The sequence below is a fragment of the Apiospora aurea genome (assembly GCF_038362705.1).
Source record: "Apiospora aurea strain CBS 24483 chromosome Unknown utg000002l_segment0_segment0, whole genome shotgun sequence".
Lineage (NCBI taxonomy): Eukaryota > Fungi > Ascomycota > Sordariomycetes > Amphisphaeriales > Apiosporaceae > Apiospora > Apiospora aurea.
Genome location: NW_027117389.1, coordinates 1,604,512 through 1,621,354, shown reverse-complemented (window position 1 = coordinate 1,621,354; position 16,843 = coordinate 1,604,512). Strand labels below are relative to the sequence as shown.

The 16,843-nt window shown below is 56.6% G+C and overlaps 10 protein-coding genes across 10 annotated transcripts; 3 read left to right on the top strand and 7 right to left on the bottom strand.

The window, feature by feature from the left end:
- Window positions 1-898: 898 nt before the first annotated feature.
- Window positions 899-1,692, bottom strand: PG986_002903 (uncharacterized protein; the record flags this gene model as incomplete). Its single annotated transcript, XM_066839125.1, has 2 exons — window positions 899-1,021; window positions 1,126-1,692. The coding sequence occupies 2 exons, from the start codon at window positions 1,690-1,692 to the stop codon at window positions 899-901; spliced, it is 690 nt and encodes a 229-aa protein (XP_066704189.1).
- A 575-nt stretch (window positions 1,693-2,267) lies between these two features.
- On the bottom strand, window positions 2,268-2,486 carry PG986_002902 (uncharacterized protein; the record flags this gene model as incomplete). Its single annotated transcript, XM_066839124.1, has 1 exon — window positions 2,268-2,486. The coding sequence occupies one exon, from the start codon at window positions 2,484-2,486 to the stop codon at window positions 2,268-2,270; it is 219 nt and encodes a 72-aa protein (XP_066704188.1).
- Window positions 2,487-3,103: 617 nt separating this feature from the next.
- Window positions 3,104-4,368, bottom strand: PG986_002901 (uncharacterized protein; the record flags this gene model as incomplete). The annotated part of the gene is made up of 2 exons (XM_066839123.1): window positions 3,104-3,600; window positions 3,621-4,368. 2 exons carry the CDS (start codon window positions 4,366-4,368, stop codon window positions 3,104-3,106), a joined length of 1,245 nt encoding a protein of 414 aa, XP_066704187.1.
- A 684-nt stretch (window positions 4,369-5,052) lies between these two features.
- PG986_002900 (uncharacterized protein) lies at window positions 5,053-5,409 on the top strand (the record flags this gene model as incomplete). Its single annotated transcript, XM_066839122.1, has 1 exon — window positions 5,053-5,409. One exon carries the CDS (start codon window positions 5,053-5,055, stop codon window positions 5,407-5,409), a length of 357 nt encoding a protein of 118 aa, XP_066704186.1.
- Window positions 5,410-6,886: 1,477 nt separating this feature from the next.
- Window positions 6,887-8,893, top strand: PG986_002899 (uncharacterized protein; the record flags this gene model as incomplete). Its single annotated transcript, XM_066839121.1, has 7 exons — window positions 6,887-7,098; window positions 7,211-7,506; window positions 7,653-7,775; window positions 7,837-8,056; window positions 8,131-8,565; window positions 8,640-8,793; window positions 8,858-8,893. The coding sequence occupies 7 exons, from the start codon at window positions 6,887-6,889 to the stop codon at window positions 8,891-8,893; spliced, it is 1,476 nt and encodes a 491-aa protein (XP_066704185.1).
- A 760-nt stretch (window positions 8,894-9,653) lies between these two features.
- PG986_002898 (uncharacterized protein) lies at window positions 9,654-10,890 on the bottom strand (the record flags this gene model as incomplete). Its single annotated transcript, XM_066839120.1, has 2 exons — window positions 9,654-10,266; window positions 10,376-10,890. 2 exons carry the CDS (start codon window positions 10,888-10,890, stop codon window positions 9,654-9,656), a joined length of 1,128 nt encoding a protein of 375 aa, XP_066704184.1.
- A 1,171-nt stretch (window positions 10,891-12,061) lies between these two features.
- Window positions 12,062-12,559, bottom strand: PG986_002897 (uncharacterized protein; the record flags this gene model as incomplete). Its single annotated transcript, XM_066839119.1, has 1 exon — window positions 12,062-12,559. The coding sequence occupies one exon, from the start codon at window positions 12,557-12,559 to the stop codon at window positions 12,062-12,064; it is 498 nt and encodes a 165-aa protein (XP_066704183.1).
- Window positions 12,560-12,589: 30 nt separating this feature from the next.
- PG986_002896 (uncharacterized protein) lies at window positions 12,590-13,449 on the top strand (the record flags this gene model as incomplete). The annotated part of the gene is made up of 3 exons (XM_066839118.1): window positions 12,590-12,839; window positions 12,910-13,066; window positions 13,128-13,449. The coding sequence occupies 3 exons, from the start codon at window positions 12,590-12,592 to the stop codon at window positions 13,447-13,449; spliced, it is 729 nt and encodes a 242-aa protein (XP_066704182.1).
- Window positions 13,450-13,888: 439 nt separating this feature from the next.
- PG986_002895 (uncharacterized protein) lies at window positions 13,889-14,581 on the bottom strand (the record flags this gene model as incomplete). The annotated part of the gene is made up of 1 exon (XM_066839117.1): window positions 13,889-14,581. The coding sequence occupies one exon, from the start codon at window positions 14,579-14,581 to the stop codon at window positions 13,889-13,891; it is 693 nt and encodes a 230-aa protein (XP_066704181.1).
- An 827-nt stretch (window positions 14,582-15,408) lies between these two features.
- On the bottom strand, window positions 15,409-16,429 carry PG986_002894 (uncharacterized protein; the record flags this gene model as incomplete). Its single annotated transcript, XM_066839116.1, has 4 exons — window positions 15,409-15,674; window positions 15,743-16,007; window positions 16,108-16,208; window positions 16,267-16,429. 4 exons carry the CDS (start codon window positions 16,427-16,429, stop codon window positions 15,409-15,411), a joined length of 795 nt encoding a protein of 264 aa, XP_066704180.1.
- Window positions 16,430-16,843: the final 414 nt, after the last annotated feature.

Sequence of the window (16,843 nt, the reverse complement as noted above, 5' to 3'; positions counted from 1 at the left end):
GTCCACCGAGCTCGTCATCGACCCCTGATGTTGCAACCAGAAGTATCAGTTCCACAACCGGTACCAGAACATCCACCTCTACTTCGGCATTCTCGACCGCCACGAGCGGCACCCTCGGTCTAGACTGTCCGAAGATCGACGGGACCCATAAGCCCTACACAGTCTCCGGCTCTCCGGATGTCTACACCTCCGGTTCTCCTGCGAATACGATGCGACTGGTTCACTTGGCGACGGGGCGAAGTTTAACACGACCACCATCGACGGCTGCGTCGACAAATGCGCGGAGCACAACCACGAAGAGTCTGATACATCTTGCGGAGGGGTGGTATGGAATGGAAACCTGACGAGCTCTTTGACGCTGGGCGGCAACTGCTACCTGAAAATGGGCACGGCGCACACCACGGACCGATGCAATAGATGCGTGGTTGTGGCGGCAATGCTGGTGGTGTAGGGTCCCATGTAGAATTCTATACCTATCCAAACAGCCAGGGGCGGAATTTGTACCTGCAAAGGGGGCCCAAAGGGGTACAAGATATTCCCATAGGTGACACGAATTCGGAAGATCAAGCAGAGTGCACCCGACATAGCTTGCCGAGTCCAACAAGGGAAGCGCATGGTATGCTGTTGGCCAGCCTAGAGGCACGCTGTACGCAAACGTCTGTCTTCAAAAATACATTCTTCGATGATGGGTTATATACGTAATTATAGTTGTTATATACTCATTTCGCTCAAGGCTTTGTACAGAAAAGAGTGCGCAAGCGAGCATGTCTGCAGTCGAGATCTACCAGGTCCCAATCTAGCCCCCTTGAACTTTCTTGGAAGGAGGGTGTTCTTCTTTGGGTTCAAGCAGCAACCACCCCCTCCGATTTGAGCAGCAGATAACACCGATTTTCCCATCTTAGGCGCCCAGCTGCTTCTTGGCGAAGTCGACGCCGAGCTTCTGCGTGGCGGTGCTGGTAGGGTAGCTGAGATGCATAGCGTTGATACCGAAACCGTGGATGGTATCACAAACACCATCGCCCTATAATTTTTCAACAAATGGTTAGCCTTACAGATCATAGGTCAAGAGAGAGAGAGAGAGATAAACATCGATGATGCAAGGATGCATGGGAGAAAAAGACTCACGAAAGCGCACACATCCAGGGTCTTGCCGACCCAGTTCTGGGGGATGGAGCCGAGGGCGACGGACAGGCCGTTGACGTTGCGGGTGGTGGTGCCGCCGTTGACGTCGACGTTACAGGCGAGGCCGGCCTTGTGGCTGGGGTTGCCGATGAGGAAGACGCCCTTGACGGCGTCGAAATTGGGGCCGGTGATGCGGTCCATGGCGTTGACGGTGGCGGCGGCGCCCTGGGAGTAGCCCTGCAGGATGAAGCACTCGTCGGGACTAGTCCTCAAGGTGGACTGGATCTTGTTGATGATGTCGGCGGTGCCCAGGGCCGAGTTCTGGCTCGCGTCGGCGAGGTAGACGGTGTTGTAGACCTTGCCGCCGGGGACCTCGGCCGTCAGGCGGCGGTTGATGGCCAGGAAGCCCGCCGAGGGGCCCTGCATCTCGCCGGTGCCGCGCGTGTTGATGATGGTGTAGGAGCTGCAGGCGCCGGCACGGGCCTCGATCGTGTCGTTCTCCGAGACGGGGGCGGCGCTGGCGGTCAGGGCCAGGGCCGAGACGATGGAGAGGAGGGCGTTGGCGTGCATGGCGGGCGACTAAAGTGGTTCCTTATTGAGTAATCGAATGAGAGATCAGATAAGATGGCCGAGCGGAAGCGAAGGGTCACGCCAGGGGGCTGTGCAAAAGAATGTATAGGGCTGGTGATGTCTGAGTCAAGGGACTTGCTTGGGATAGAGACAACATGGAGCAGAGGGACGACAACGATCGTTTTATATCCTCCCTTTTTGGCCCCAGATAACCCAGAACTCTCCAGCTATCTTCGAACCGCAGGAGATGAAGCTGAGCTGATTCAGAGCGCATACTCTCCATCGACCTGCATCCACCCCCCGGCCGATGGACCTTTTGGGGCCCATTGCCGAGGCGGCCGGAAGGAAGAAACCATGGCCCGAAAGACAGTTCTGCGTGGTTTTGCCATATCGGTTGTAGCGCCAGAGAGATCTTCTAATAAGGGGCAGAAATCGTGGCAAGGATCGTGCGGGTCCTATCCACAATCATGACTCCAGACTCTAGAAAGTTTGAGATTGTGACCGGTCATTCGAATGTTTGACTAGACCTGCTGCCGCGCAGATAATCTAGTCCTGTTGGATTTCCCAAATCATCTTCAATATCCGCGAAGGAATGGTGGAGCGCCACCGCCGCCGACAATGTTGTTAAGGTTGGTGTTGATGGCGATCCGATGAGATGGCTTGCCGTCTTCAATGCTACCCTCCACTAATTTTAGCACCCGGCATCTGGAGCGCCACAGTCGCAACCCGCAATCCAGCGCGACGGCCAAGCCAGTCAATTGGCCAGCGGAGCCGCCACCGTCCGCGCTCGCCATCGTGGACAATCCCAAGTGTTCCAAATGCCTAAAGAAACACTTGTCAGTGTTGATTCAATACTTAGTTAGAGCGACACTACCGAGGCAAGCAGCCAAGATCAGGCGATATCATATCTCACATTCAGCTCCTACGAGGCCTATGCAATGATGGCCCCATGACCGAGTCGCTGAGCGGGGCATATTGAAGAAGAAAGCTTTGCCGCGCTACCTAAGCTAGTAAACCTGACCCCCTTTTTTCTGTCGGCTCGCGACGTATACCCAATCGAGCAAAGGCCACAATCTCGTTTCAGGTGCCAGCCCCATCCACAGCTGTTCAACTGGTTCGAATGGACGACACATGAACAGGTGGATGGTGCTGCGTTCGTTCGTGGTGTGCCAACTGCCAATTGGTGTGATGCGGCATTGACATGCGCTATTGGCTTTGTTTCAGCGAGGTCCACGTTTGTTCTAGCACATCCATCGATTAGTATATCAGCAACAACACTGCGATACTAGGTGAAGGTTCCGAAGCCATGGCCAGACGCGCCGGCGTCCAAGAAGAGTTCCAAATTGATCACTAGGGCATACCTCTCTGGCCACACACCCAAGATACCGTCGAAAAAGCAATCAATCACGGATCAGATAACCAAAAACAGGAGCATACTAAATACAGACGCCCCCAAGACCGAGACCAAGTACGGCAATGCAGATCGCTTCTCAGCTACTGAAGCTGACGTGAAGCCGCCCGCCGGCTGAAACTGGACTGGCGTACCGCTTCCTGGGGCCCCAAGTGCCGAGGTAGTAGCACTCGAAGGCGAGGAATTGCTTCCGTCCACTGCGCTGCCGCCGCTACTGCTCCCTGTAAAGTGGGCTGCCGGCGACGCTTGCTCGTTGTAGTCAGCGCTAACGTTGACCCCGACGGTGATCCAAGCCAGGAGGCCCTCCGAGAGCGACTCGCCCAGCATCTGATAGTCCATCAACACATCATAGTCGGATGTCGCGGCGGCTTCCGCGATTCCATCCTCGAGCAGGTCGATAAACTGCTGCTTGTTGCTCCTGTATGGTTCCAGCGCCTCCACCGCCTCCACCAAAGCGCGATCGAAGAACAGCTGGCCGATGTGCGTCGCGACTCCCCCTGGTATGTCGTCGCTTCACCGGAGGGGAGCACCTTGGCATCCTTGGTGCTGAGGAGATGGATGTGATTCGCGCGCCCGGCGTAGTGACCTGGGAAGACGGTGTCGAACTCCACCACACCGTCGGCATCTGTCACCTGGACTCCGCGGCAGAAGTTGCTGCCTAACCCGCTCTGGCCAGTCGCGGATACGCCAGAGTAGACCCCCGTCGCGTTGGAGTGCCATACGTCGATCACCATGTCTTTTATGGGGGAACAGTTAGAGATGCTGATGAACTGGATGTCAAGGTGCAACGGCACGCCTTTCTGGCCGTCGGTCACGTTGGTGCGCATTAGCTCCCCCGAGACGAAGTAGGGACCAATGGTGGTCTCTTCGACCAGGGCGCACGTCGCATTGCCGGCAAAGACGATGTTGGGCGACGTGGAGGGGTCATATTGCGTATCTACCTTGTGCGGCTTGCCTGCCCATTTCCTCAGGTCGGCTTCGCTGCGTTTCTCCAGGGAGGAAAAGGAGAGGTCGTTACGGAAGATACCGCGCGTTTCACGAAGCTGTCGTGCTATTTCGGATCGACGGGCGACGGCGCGCTGCTGCCGGGCCAGTACCGGCGGGGAATTGGCACAACTGCTCATGGCTCGAACCCTGTGCTGATGCGCATGGCTGTACGACGTCATTTTGCGCTTGGCCTGTTCAACGCTGGTATCCTCACCGGGATGAGCAATTGCGAGGTTGCAGACGGCCAGTGCCGTCGTGATAACGGGAAATTTGACCATGTCGGCGTTGCTGTTGCTACGCTAGAGGATTGACTCATCTGAACTGCTCACAAATTAAAAGAAGAATAGAGTAGGAACATCTTCCTTCGTCTTGTAGGTTTTCGCAAGAGGAAAAGGAACTGCGATTGCCCCTGAAAGATCTGCGTTTAGACATCATCGCTGCTTGGCGACGGCACGTCAAGCCCATTGCCAAGCTCGTATTGCGTTGTTGGTACGATGCTCGTGAGTGGTAGAGTTCATGGGCAATGGAAGTACTCACTCGGTGCCAAATCAAGAAAAGCCAATTTGATAAAAATGAGCTTCTAGGAAATTGAATGAGTTGACTCTGGTGGCAGGCAGTGCGTAGCGTGGACTGGCAGCGGCTTCTTCCGTGCGGCTGCATGATTCCCTCTGTTTACTTCGTCTGAGATCTCAATTGGCGGGTTTGTGAAAAACACATCAGACGAACGCCCAATTTGATGCGCAGTCTCCTCAATCGACTCGACATTGGGGAAAGTACCAGTACCAGGCTAACGCTCGGACCAACCGCTGCCATCGGTGGAACGTATCAAGTTTCCCCGCGAATTCCATTTCACCTCCGCCGATCAATGTGTCATCGCCTGTCTCATTCATCCAGAAATTCGGAACTATTAATACAACCGCTCTGATTCATCTACATACAGAATATAACCCTGCCTGAGGAATATGGCGCAATCGGGAGGCAATGCACACAATGCCACCGAGCCTGCAGTTCATGGCCTATCCGTCAGCCCCCTAACGCAATGCTCCCACTGGCACTCTGAGCGCGACATCATCGCCATCCGCCACAAGTGCTGTGGTGACTACTACGCCTGCATCAGCTGCCATGAAGCGCTCGCCAAGCACCCACCCCAGGTCTGGTCCAAGGCAGAGCAAGCCACCACCTGCGCCGTCCTGTGCGGAAAATGCCGCCATGAGCTGACCATTGCTGAATATCTCGGCTGCGGCAGCACCTGCCCCCAATGTCGGTCGCTCTTCAACCCTGGATGCGCAAATCACTACTCCTTGTACTTCGAGACCTAGTCGAGGCCACGAGCCATGAGCCGCATGTTTGATCCCGCATGGCCCCCGCAGGTTTTCGCCGAGCTTTTGTCCAAGAGCTCCTTCCGCGGACGGGTGTTGGCCGCACCAGCACCGCGCCCTAACCCCGCAATGGGGTCAATGCTGTATCTGCCAACAATAACATGGCAAGATAGCCGAGAATCGCGAGAGGGTGGCCGGGGATATCGGCAGTCTATTGCCCGACTCCATCTACTTTAAGGAGATCCAGGGATAGTTGCCAATTAGAAGATCACGAGGTTGGCCAGTGACCAAACAAGGAAGCTGCGAAGACTGATCATGCACGAGCCATAACCAATGCCATCCATTCATCTCGTTAGCAAACCTGACAAACGCCAAAACTGCAGCTAAGCAACTCCATGCTGCTCGTTGGATCGATTCCGAGCCAGCACCTCGGATATGGCACTGTTCTAGACCAGTCCTCTTAGAAACACTCAGCAGCAGTATCGGGCGCTGGGCGCTGAGAGGCTGACTCGCCCACCAGCCAACGGCCAACTAGGCTACAAATTTCGAGACATTTTAGGGCCGTAAGGTTGACTTGTCCTACCACAACACTACCTACGTACGGACCATTACGATATTGACACACATACCCCTGCTTTCCCCGAGGTATGCCGGGCTTGACTGCCAACAAGAGCCTAGCCAACCCCGCAAGACTGTGACGCAAAGTCGGCGACCCATTGTCCCCCCGCACGCCAAGCAGTTACCCCAGATTTCCACTTCCGACCTGCTGTTCGTAGCAGGGGGACGACGGTGGCAAGCAGCGTTGCCCGGAAGCAAGTATCTGTCGTTGTGCGAGAGGAAGCAGATACTGGAGGCACTGGACGGCGTGTGATTTCATGTCCATCTGCTCAATTCGAGCCGCAAGTGATATATGAGTTCAGAACCCTTGCCAGCAAGACCCTGGGGCGCCTCGAGTCTTGGCGACCGAGCTTTCGGGACGAAGCAAGGCATTGCTTTCTGAGAGTCTAAAATGCAAATCTGAGATTATCTCGTCGTGCGATGCGCTAAAGACACGAGGGCCATCCTTGACGGACGGAGATTCTGCTGCTGTCGAGGGCTATCATTCGCTCTGGCGACTTCAGCGTGGCTGGCCAAGGAGGGCTAGCTGCGGGTTGATGTGGTATGCAATGCACGTACTCCGCGCCAGTCACATACAGTTGACAGTAGCCAAGCAGAAATGCATCCAGGGTCCCACTGACACTGACACTGACGGATCCCCATGACGGATGTTCCGTGTAACAGAACCGTTCGTCTATCCTGTCTTGACCGCCCGCGTGGTCTCAGAGGTACATATGTTGTCATTCCCCAGCATAGATCAAGATACGAGACCCTTTTCTTTCTTTTGACTTGCTATTTATTGTCCCCGCACCACTCTAGTGTGTCTGAAATCCGATCGAAGTGTCTTTGACTTCATTCCGTGACTTCAGAGTGGCTGAGCATGGCTCGCGACTACACCACCCAGGACCATGATGGCGAGAAGGCCAGTGCTGACTACGTTGCTGATGTAGCACACTCGGAGCACGTCGTCGATAGCCAAGATGACTGGCAAAATGAGTTTACTCCCCAGGAGCAGAGGAGAATCATCAAGAGGGTCGATCGCCGTCTCGTCACAACAGTCGGGGTCATGTACTGCGTGTCACTGATGGACAGGTTAGTCGGATCTCCCTTTCCGCTCCGCGCAAGCTGTCAATGCAGACGGATATGCGACGATACGCCCATCCTCATGTGCAATGCGTGGCCTAAACTGACTCCCGCGAACTAGAACAAATCTCTCGGCCGCCAACATCGCGGGCATGGACAAGGACCTGGCGCTGGTCGGCGATCGGTACTCCATCATCACCCTCATCTTCTTCGTCACATACACCATCTTCCAGCCGCCGTCGACCGTCATCGTGCGCAAGATCGGCCCGCGCGTTCATCTCGCCCTGATCACCCTGCTCTGGGGCTGCGTCATGATCGGCATGGGCTTCGTGCAGGACTGGGCGCAACTAGCAGGGCTACGCGTGCTGTTGGGTGTCATGGAGGCCGGCTTCTTCCCATCTTGCGTCTACCTCCTGAGTACTTGGGTAAGTTGACTATCCCTGATACAAATCATTATCTTATTAGGTACGTTGGTGCTAACATTAAGCTCACCACAGTATACCAGATGTGAGTTATTATGAGTGGCCAACTCCTCTAGATGATCATGACTGACGTGTTGATAGACGAGGTCGGAAAGAGGTATTCCTTCTTCTATATCCTCGGATGTGTTGCCTCGGCCTTCTCAGGTATTCTGGCTTTTGGCCTCATGCAGATGAAGGGCGTTGCTGGTCTAGCCGGCTGGCGCTGTAAGTTGTTTGCACCTCGCCATGTGCCCCTGACCCACCCTTTACTAATACCTTGTGTCAGGGATCTTCATCGTCGAAGGTCTCATCACTTGTCTACTCGGTATCGCTGGATACTGGATGCTCGTGGATTTCCCTGATTCGACACGGATATCGTGGAACTTCCTGGGAGCACGGGAAAGGGCTTGGGTGGTGAGACGTGTCAACGCTGACCGTGGAGACGCGGAAACTCCCAAGTTCGACCTCAGACGCTTCATGGCGGCCGGAGCCGACTTGAAAATTTGGTAAGTTCGCACCTGCAGTTCGACATAGGTAAGTACGACAAGGGGCAAGTGCTAATAGGTTTGGGGTTGGAAAGGGCATATGCATTGATCTTCTTCAACACGACGACCATCACCTACGCGCTGGCCTACTTCCTTCCCATCATCCTGACCGTGAACCTGCGCTTCGAGGTCGGCGCCGCGCAGTGCCTCGTCGCGCCCCCCTACGCCTTCGCGGGCTTCTACATGTTCCTCATGGGCTGGCTGGGCGACAAGTACCACTTGCGTGGGCCCATCATCATCTGCAACATGGTCGTCTGCCTTATTGGCCTGCCCATCATGGGCTGGCACACGAACCCCGCCGTGCGCTACTTTGGCGTCTTCCTCGTCACCGCGGGCGCCAACTCCAACATCCCCTCCGCCATGGCGTACCAGGCCAACAACATCCGCGGCCAGTGGAAGCGAGCGTTCTGCAGTGCTACGCTGGTCGGGCTCGGTGGTATTGGTGGGATTGCGGGCAGCTTGGTGTTCCGGTAAGTCCACCAACTACATCTTGCCGCAGCCGCCTCGAGGAGCTAAGCTAACAATTTCTCTTCGCTCGGTACAGGAAGCAAGACGCTGCCACGGGTTACAAGCCTGGTCTCTATGCGTGCATTGCATGCTGCTTGCTCACGATCATCCTCGTCTGCGTTGTTGACACGTTCTTCTATATCGCCAACAAGAAGGCCGATCGCGGGGAGAAGGAGCTCGAGGCTCATGAGGTAAGTCTTTACTCACATTATTTTTTTCTCTGAAGTTCACCGGTCACTGACAGTTTGTTTTCAGGACGGCTACCAGCCTGGTTTCCGATATACGCTTTGAGGGGATCGCGTGTATGATACGATGGTGGAAATCCAACAGCGGCGAAGAGCCCGTTATTGCTGAATAAGAGGAATTTTTGTAAGAGAGCTGGAATGAAACATGATGTATGTATAGCTATTGAGCGGAATCATGTATTCCCATCGACGGACGCGTTGTAACCCTGACGAACCGGTGAGCTGATGCTGCGACACGGACACGGACGCGGACACCTGCGGAGCCCGTATTTGGAATTGCCAAGATTTTGATCACTGCAGGTACCCGGCGAGCGGCATCCCTTATTCGGGATAGCAGTGACGCTTGGTCTGCATGCTGACGGTAAGACAGAATCGCATGCAACGAGCACGGTTGCATGTGCCGTTTAGCCATCAACCATGTACAAAAGTAATCGATAATGACAGATAACCAAACTGGATGCGAGGATATACAGAATATTGAAATGGCATAAGTGTACATCGGATGTGATATTAATGAACGAAATCAGAAGATCTTATATAGCATACTAGAAATCTCAAATAGGCAATCACTGGAAAAGGGTATCTTCGCATAATCGAAAAGGTAGTATGGTGTGGTGGGGGACACTCATCCAACAAAGTGCCTGCTTTTAGTCGCGCGGCCCGTCGCTTTTATCATCATCCCGTTCTCGCACTTGTGGGGCGGCACCAGAAGAGTAAGAGAAAAAAAAGAGAAGAAAAAAAAAGAAACGAGACGTGGTGCGTGGTGCGTGGGGTCAGCCACGGCTGCGGCTGCGGCTGCGGCTGACTCAAGAGTCGCTCCAGACCCTCGACGACCCCTGGTCCACGCTGCCCTGGCTCCGCTTCTTCTTCTTCTTCCCGACGACCTCCACCTCCTCGGGCTCCTCCAGCACATCCGACGTCAGCGTCGTCGACGGCTGCCCGGCCGCCTCGGGTTCATCGCGGTACGGAGCCGCTGCCGCCACTGCCGCCTCCTCGACCACGCCGCCGTCGCCGTGGTCTGCGGCGCCGTTGTGGTGATGAGCGTCCTCGTCCAGGTCGGTGTACCGCTGCTGCTGCTGCTGGCTGCCCGAGAACCAGGGCGGGAGGAAGGCGGCTCGCCCGCCAGAGCCGGAGCCGGACGTCGTGTTCCTCCACGGCTTCTTCATCGAGGGCGGCATCTTGAAGGACCGGAAGAAGTCCGCGGGGGATGCGGGCGCGGACGGCGAGTTAGAGGAGGGATGGGAAGTGGTCGACGTCGCGGCGGCGAACCAGGGCATCGCGGGCGTCGTGTCGGGCCGCAGGTGTCGGCCGCAGTCCGGACACGAGCCGGGAACTACCTGCCACGCCAGGTACTGCATCAGCGCGGGGATCGCTAGGCCGCGGGAGAATTCGCGCACCGCTAAGGAGAGATGGATGAAGCTGTCATCCGAAGGTTCTTGTCAGCTCCATTGGCAGGTAATTGTGGCATGTGGGCGGGCCATGGTCGTATTGTGGCGGGTGGCCTTGGCTGGGGTTGATTGAGACTTACAAGTTCACGAGGAGCGGAATCGTCGCATAGGCCGCGAGCATGGCCAGCTCCGCGCTCCCGCCCGTCTGGATCCAGGTGAAGACGAGGACGACCATGAGGGCGGCGGCGAGGACCACGTCGGCGAAGAAGGTCAAGATCGGATGGCGGGGTTCCGTCAATACGTCATCGTTTTCGTCCCCGGCATAGCCGTCTTCTTCTCCCTGTTGTTGCTGTTGCTGCTCCTGCGGCGCCAATGGCTGCGACTCGGCCGCGTCGTTATCTTGGGGCTGCGACGGGCGTCGCACGACAGACTGCGTTCTCTTATTCTTGTTCTTGTTCCTGGTGCTGGCCTGTCGCAGTCGCACTAGCTGGAACGTCGACAAGCCGCTCGAGAAGGCGAGCGGGACGAGGCCGACGGCGGGGACGGGGCGGCTCGATTTGACGCCGTGGGCGACGCAGAGGGCGAAGGCGGGGAAGAAGGTCGCGACGGCGACGGCGCGGAGAGGGGCCTGCGCTTTCTCGGCGGCGGAGGCCATTGTTTCGTTCGTTCGTTGGTCCGTCGGTGTTGTTTCGTTCGTCTTCTTACGTGCCCAGACCGAAGAAAGCTCGCGCGAATGAATCGGTGGCAAGGCCCAAGTACTTACGCATGTCGAGACGAAAATCAGGCGGCAGGCAGCAGGCAGGCCCTCATTTATTAATGTTGGTGTTGGGCTTTTGAGGGGTCGTCAGATGGTTTGGTTTCGTTTTTGGTGGTGCCCTGTCCGTCGTGACGCCCGCGCGCCCCTCAGGGGCTTTCGTTCCATGGCTAGCCGATTGGGGGATGGAATGAAGATCACGGGCCTTGGCGTTGAACCCAACGCCGATCAACGAACGACCTTCAAACCTACAGCAGAGTCTGTTGGGTTTCAACACCTCGTGTTTCTTCAACGGCCTCCACGGCATTGAATGACTCAAAGGTCTTGATGGGTGCATCTCGGTTCTACCCATGTGTGTAAGGGGGCAATCCAACCTTTGGCCTTGCTCGATTGATTGTGACAGGCACTGACTGACGTCTTGAACCTAATGCGGCTCTCCAAGACAGATTTAAGAACACGGAGTAGGTTGCGAAACACCTGGACTCTGTTACAATATTAATAATGCATGACTTGTTTACCTCTTCGTTGTTTTCTGTCAGTTCGGCCAGCGACCTAATCACTTCACCTTTGCCGGCAGCTGGAGTTGAGTTTTTACATGACGACGTCTTACACAGCCTAATGCAGCCATCATCAGGCCGGCGACCCCTTGAGACTCATTCATCAGCATTTCTAGCGTCGAAGTATCATGCGTAATGCCAATCCCATCGCGGCGCCGCATGCGGCACCGCCGAAACTCGGCTCGAGTCGTGTGGGTTTGATTTTCACAATCACGCCTTTTGCCTTCTCTCCCTCCGCGGTTGCGTCTTTCCCCGGGCTCTTACGTAGCTGAGTGGCAGATGCGATCGCCGTCGGAGCTTCGTGAGGGGACAGAAGGGTCCCCGTTGGCGTTCTTTCGCTGCTGCGGTCCTGCTGAGGCAGCGGTTTCTCCTCGCCTGACGACTTGCTGTCGCTGATAGTGGCCTTCTCGCGTAGTCGCTCTTCCTTACGAGGAAAACCTTCTCCGTGGGCTGCTGTTCCGCCCCGATGGTTTGCATCTCCCTGATGGTGTGTTGGTTCATAAAAGCGTGGCGATTCATTCCCGGGCGGCGAAGCTCCTGCACTCGACAACTCTTTCTCGCCCGTTGTATTTTCTTCGCCGTCGCACTTCGGCTCCTGCGGTGCCGCCTCTGGGCTGCCGGCATTCCCTTTCGCGGGCTGATTCTTCCTCGGGCGCAGGCTCGTTACGGCGCGGCGGCCCGTTTGGGCCCTGCGACCCTACCTCGCGTGGCGGCTGTTCCCCGCCATCGTAACGCTGCTCTTCTGTCTTCGGGGCCTGATGCTCGCCGTATTCCCTTAATTCCGCGGCGCGATGGGCGATTGCTTGCCCATGCTGCTCTCGGGCCATGTTGGCCTGGGCCTGTTTCTTCCGGTTCTCCGCTTGAAGCCATTGAGGGTAGCCGGACTTATGAATGCTCCATTGCAGCAGTTCCGGTGTGAACCCGACCAGGCAAACGACCCAGAGAGGGAAGGCGGCCGGGGTGAAGCCTAGGAAGAAAGGCATGCGGGGACGCGCGAGCGTGGCCGCTGTCATCAGCCCCGACACGACTGCGTCTGGACCGACATGGAAGAAGGGTCCCTGCAATGGTCTCTGCTTGATGTCCTTGGCGCGCAGAAAGGCAAGTCCCCGGCGACCCCCGAGCAGACCGCCACCAAGGGCGGCCCGATGCGCCCGAAGCCGGCGACCCAAGCCGCTCTGAAGAAGACGGAAAGCAGGACCAAGCTTTTTAACGGCACGGCGACGTCCGAGTGGATAAAGATGTGTGTGAACAGTGCATGCCAGCGTCCCTGCTCGGCGCAGTCGCCCGTCAGGAGTACGTGGCGCTGGTAGAACCTCCATACTTTGTTCTCCGAACCCCCTCGCTCATGACTAGCCGCTTGTAGTCCTCGGGATCAACGTGCTGCCCAAGATTCACCTCGAGCTTCTTGTGGTTTCGTTCCATCTCCAGCATGGCCTCCGCGTAGCTCAAGGTGATGGTAATGTTCAACGCGACATAGCCCCAAAACCAGCGGCGTCGCACCTGCGGGTCGGTGTCCACGGGTACGTCTGTGTCGAAGCGAAAAAAGGACTGGTTCAAGCGTTTCGTGTCTAAGTGCGACAGGTCTCTCTCGCTCCCGTGCCCAGCTAGATTGGTCGACGTCGCGAGCGCGTTGAGGGATTGGCCCACGAGTGCCGAAGAGGAGGTCGCGCGGGGATTGGCGGTGGACAAGTGCGCCCAGAGAGCCGTCGGCAAGGCTCTGGGGAAGCCGTTTGGGGAAGACAATTGCCGGTCTCTCGGCGAGCGAATGCATCCAATCGCGCTGGGCCGAGCAAGGGAGCGACGGGCAAGTCGTGCCCCAGTCAGTCCACTCATGGTTTTTGCTGCCGTGGGACTAACATGGATAGGAAACACGAAGACGTCTCGGCGGGCAGCGAAATCATAGTTGTTTATGAGATTATTGTGTCAAATTCGCAGTCAACGCCACCAATCGAGACGCGTGCGAATTGGAACTGTGCCCCCCGCCTACACTGTGTTTCCAGTGCCCTGGGTACAGTCTGGCATGCTCCAATGTTGATGCACACCCAGCGACGCCTTACTCAATGTGTACACAGATGCCTGGCCGTCGCTCCCAAAAAGAAAGAACACCTCAGGACATTGTACCAGAGCCCCCGATCTAGGGAGCTCGAGTTCCTTCCGACCTAAATTAACTCAAGTCAACCGATTCGACCAGAGTTTCAAAGTGTCAATTGGCCATTGATGCAAGCGTTCTTGAGAGATGGTATTCTGTTCTATTCAAGCGAGTCGAGAGTAATGTGCAGGCCACTACAGCATGTCTAATATGCCCCCAAGCCTCAGCCGTCTACTTTGCAAACAGTATCCTGCTACAGGGCACTCTTGCCCTCCCTCTCCAGCTTCTTGAAGAACGACTCGGGCGCCTCGGCGCCCAGGACCAACTCCATCTCCGGATCCGACTTCTTCATCGCGCGGCGGTACCCCTCGCGCTCGCCCACGCGCTTCAAGTACGCCAGAATGTTGGGGTACGGCGCCAGGTCGAGCGGCACAAAGTAGCGGAACGTGGTGAGCGAGAACACGAGCATGACGTCGGCGGCGGTGAACTCGTCGCCCGCGAGCCAGTCGTGATCGCGCACGCGCGCGTCCAGGCCCTTGAACATGTCGTCGCGCTTCTTCTTGGAATAGGCCGCCATCGGGTTGCTGCTGGCCTGGCCGTCGGGCACCATGCCCGCGCGCCCGATGGACGGCGTGAAGGTCCCGTTGGCCCAGTGGAACCAATACAAAAAGTCGGCGTAGAGCGGGTGCGACGCGGTCGGGAACAGGCGGCCGCCGCCGTGCTTCTCGCAGATGTACTGCACGCACGCGCCGCTCTCGGCGAGCGTCAGGTCGCCGTCGGTGATGACGGGCGCGGAGCCGGTCCAGTGCAGGGCCTTGTACTCGGGCGGCGCGAGGGCGGGCGCGCGCTGGTAGTTTTTCAGCTCGTAGGGGATGCCGAGCTCCTCGCAGAGCCAGGGGATGCGCTCCGATTGGGAGACTTGGAGGTGGTGGACGGTGAGGACCATGGTGGGCGGTTGGCGATGGTAGTGCGGGGAGGATTCGGTGTGGGGCTGGAGGAATACTGGGGAGTCAAATGGAGGCGGTTGAAGAAGCCAACGGGAGGAAAGCTAAGGGGTGTTGGTTACAGGATGTTATATATATTTTAAGCATCGTCGTACAAGTCCCTGCCGGGTCAAAGACAGATATATAACCTATAGGACGTGGCAGAGTTCGAGCCGCGGCTGTCCACTGTAGTGCAAGGAGAGACTAGCTGACGTAGACATCGCCGGACCTATTACTAATGACGAGATCGCGGCGCTTTATTGCGGAGCCCGGCCCACCCGGCTTCTTGAATTAGGCCGGTCTTATCCACTCCTCCCCTGGTCCCGGAGTTAAGGGGGTAACGACCGAGTGCTCTCTAAGCGAGCTTGTGTTACAACAGTTGGGTTCTACATCCAATCGGGTTGGAAATTACTACACATGCATATAAGAGCATCCGACATCCCACCGGTTGGGCTTACTATGACGTGAGATTTCCCACGCAAGGGTAGCAATCATGGTACTGCTAGTAATGTGTAGGTTGATCCATGGTCATCCCGGATATGGCAAGGAATCCGATTGGCAAGGTAATGGTGACCTATGCAACAATGGAGGCCAGGTCTATCGGATTATTCAGCACACACTACCGGCTGGAGGGGGGACACAATCCCAATAGGGGATTGTGTCTATCTCTAAGGCAAACCGCCCGAGAAAGCAACCCTCCCATGATCTCTGGAACGTCTTGCCATCTATTCGTCTATACGTTTGATACACCATCTAAGTAGTCCCCCATAGCTATTGGATACAGTCAAGACTACCTCTTCGCAAGCCTCATCAGGCCATATGCCCCCACGCCCACGGTTCCCAGCAACCCGACCCAGGTCAGCGCCAGCTTCCCGAAGATGGACATGCCGATCTTATCAGCAGTCTCGGCATCGTTGACCTGCGGGAACGGTTCGGCAGGTATCGGCTTCCCCAAGAACTTGCAGAGCGGCGCCCAGCCTTCCTTGATGTCCATGACGAGCAGTTGCTCCGGCGGCACAATGCTCCTCACCCAATCATTGTGTACTTCAATGAGATCTGCGAGAAACGAAAATACATCAGCAAAGAGTCATGGTCATGACCAGTTCGGAAGTTTGGCTGCTCACGTGGTCCCATCGGGGTGCCGGGCCCGTTGGCCTTTGCGAGGAGATCCACCGCCGTGTTGCTCCAATGGTGCACAATGCCGGGGAACCACCGGATGGTCGGCATCGGGGCCGCGAAGAGCGGGAGCCACCACGGCGAGGCGTAGCTCAGGTTGATACCGATGCTCTTCCACCACTTGGCCGGGTCCCGCGTGACCAGGACGACCTTGACGTCGGGGACGAGCTCGAGCAGCTCGGGCAGGAAGTCGACGTTGGGCATGTCGGTGCACTGTTCAGATGTTAATCTTGTGCCGTGCTTCGCTCACGCGACGGGAGTCCATTTCCCTCGCGCAATTTGGAGAGGTGGATAGGGATGGTGTGATACGTACTCCGACGTAGCCTGACACCTGCTGTCGGACCAGCTTCAGCACCTTTTCCTTATCGCCTGCCTGGCGGGCCTCGTAGGCCTGCACCCAACGCTTGGGAAATGCTGAATCTCGCTTAGTTGTCGCCGGGTGTAGACTCAGGGGGGGATTGGAGGAACTTACAGTCTTCGCGCCAGAGGAGGTGGCCTCCTCCGTGCTGCACCGGCCCTTGCATGAGCATCTCCAGCGCAATCTGCATCGAGGCCGTGCCGGTTCTGGAGTAACCGGCGCCGATCACCTCGAGCTTGGTCGATGCATCGCCGGGCTTCGATGGTACTCCCCCCATGGCTACTGTTTGGTTCGGCTGTAGAAGGTTTGTCACCGCGACTGGTGAATTTGAACAGTGAAGCAGCCAACTTTGCTGTCAACAATCTGCACGAGGGCAGCGAGGCAGGCGAGTAGTGGGGAGATTAATTGCGGCACAGCACCCACAGAAAAATCATGCGACCCGCGGTGCGGCCCATCACCCGTTCATTGTCAGGGTTTGTTGACGATCCCGGAAGTTCCCCTGAGAAGGATCGGGCGACGGGGAAGAGAGGGGAGGATAAAACAGAAGAAAGAAGCCCTTAGGTTAGGTTACGTATCTACTTAGTAACGCACAACTGGGTGGGTTCCATCCAATGCAATGCGACCATACGTCGGGCACACTCCCAAACATCCATGATCACCACCTTTTTTCTCCGCGTACTATCACCGAAGA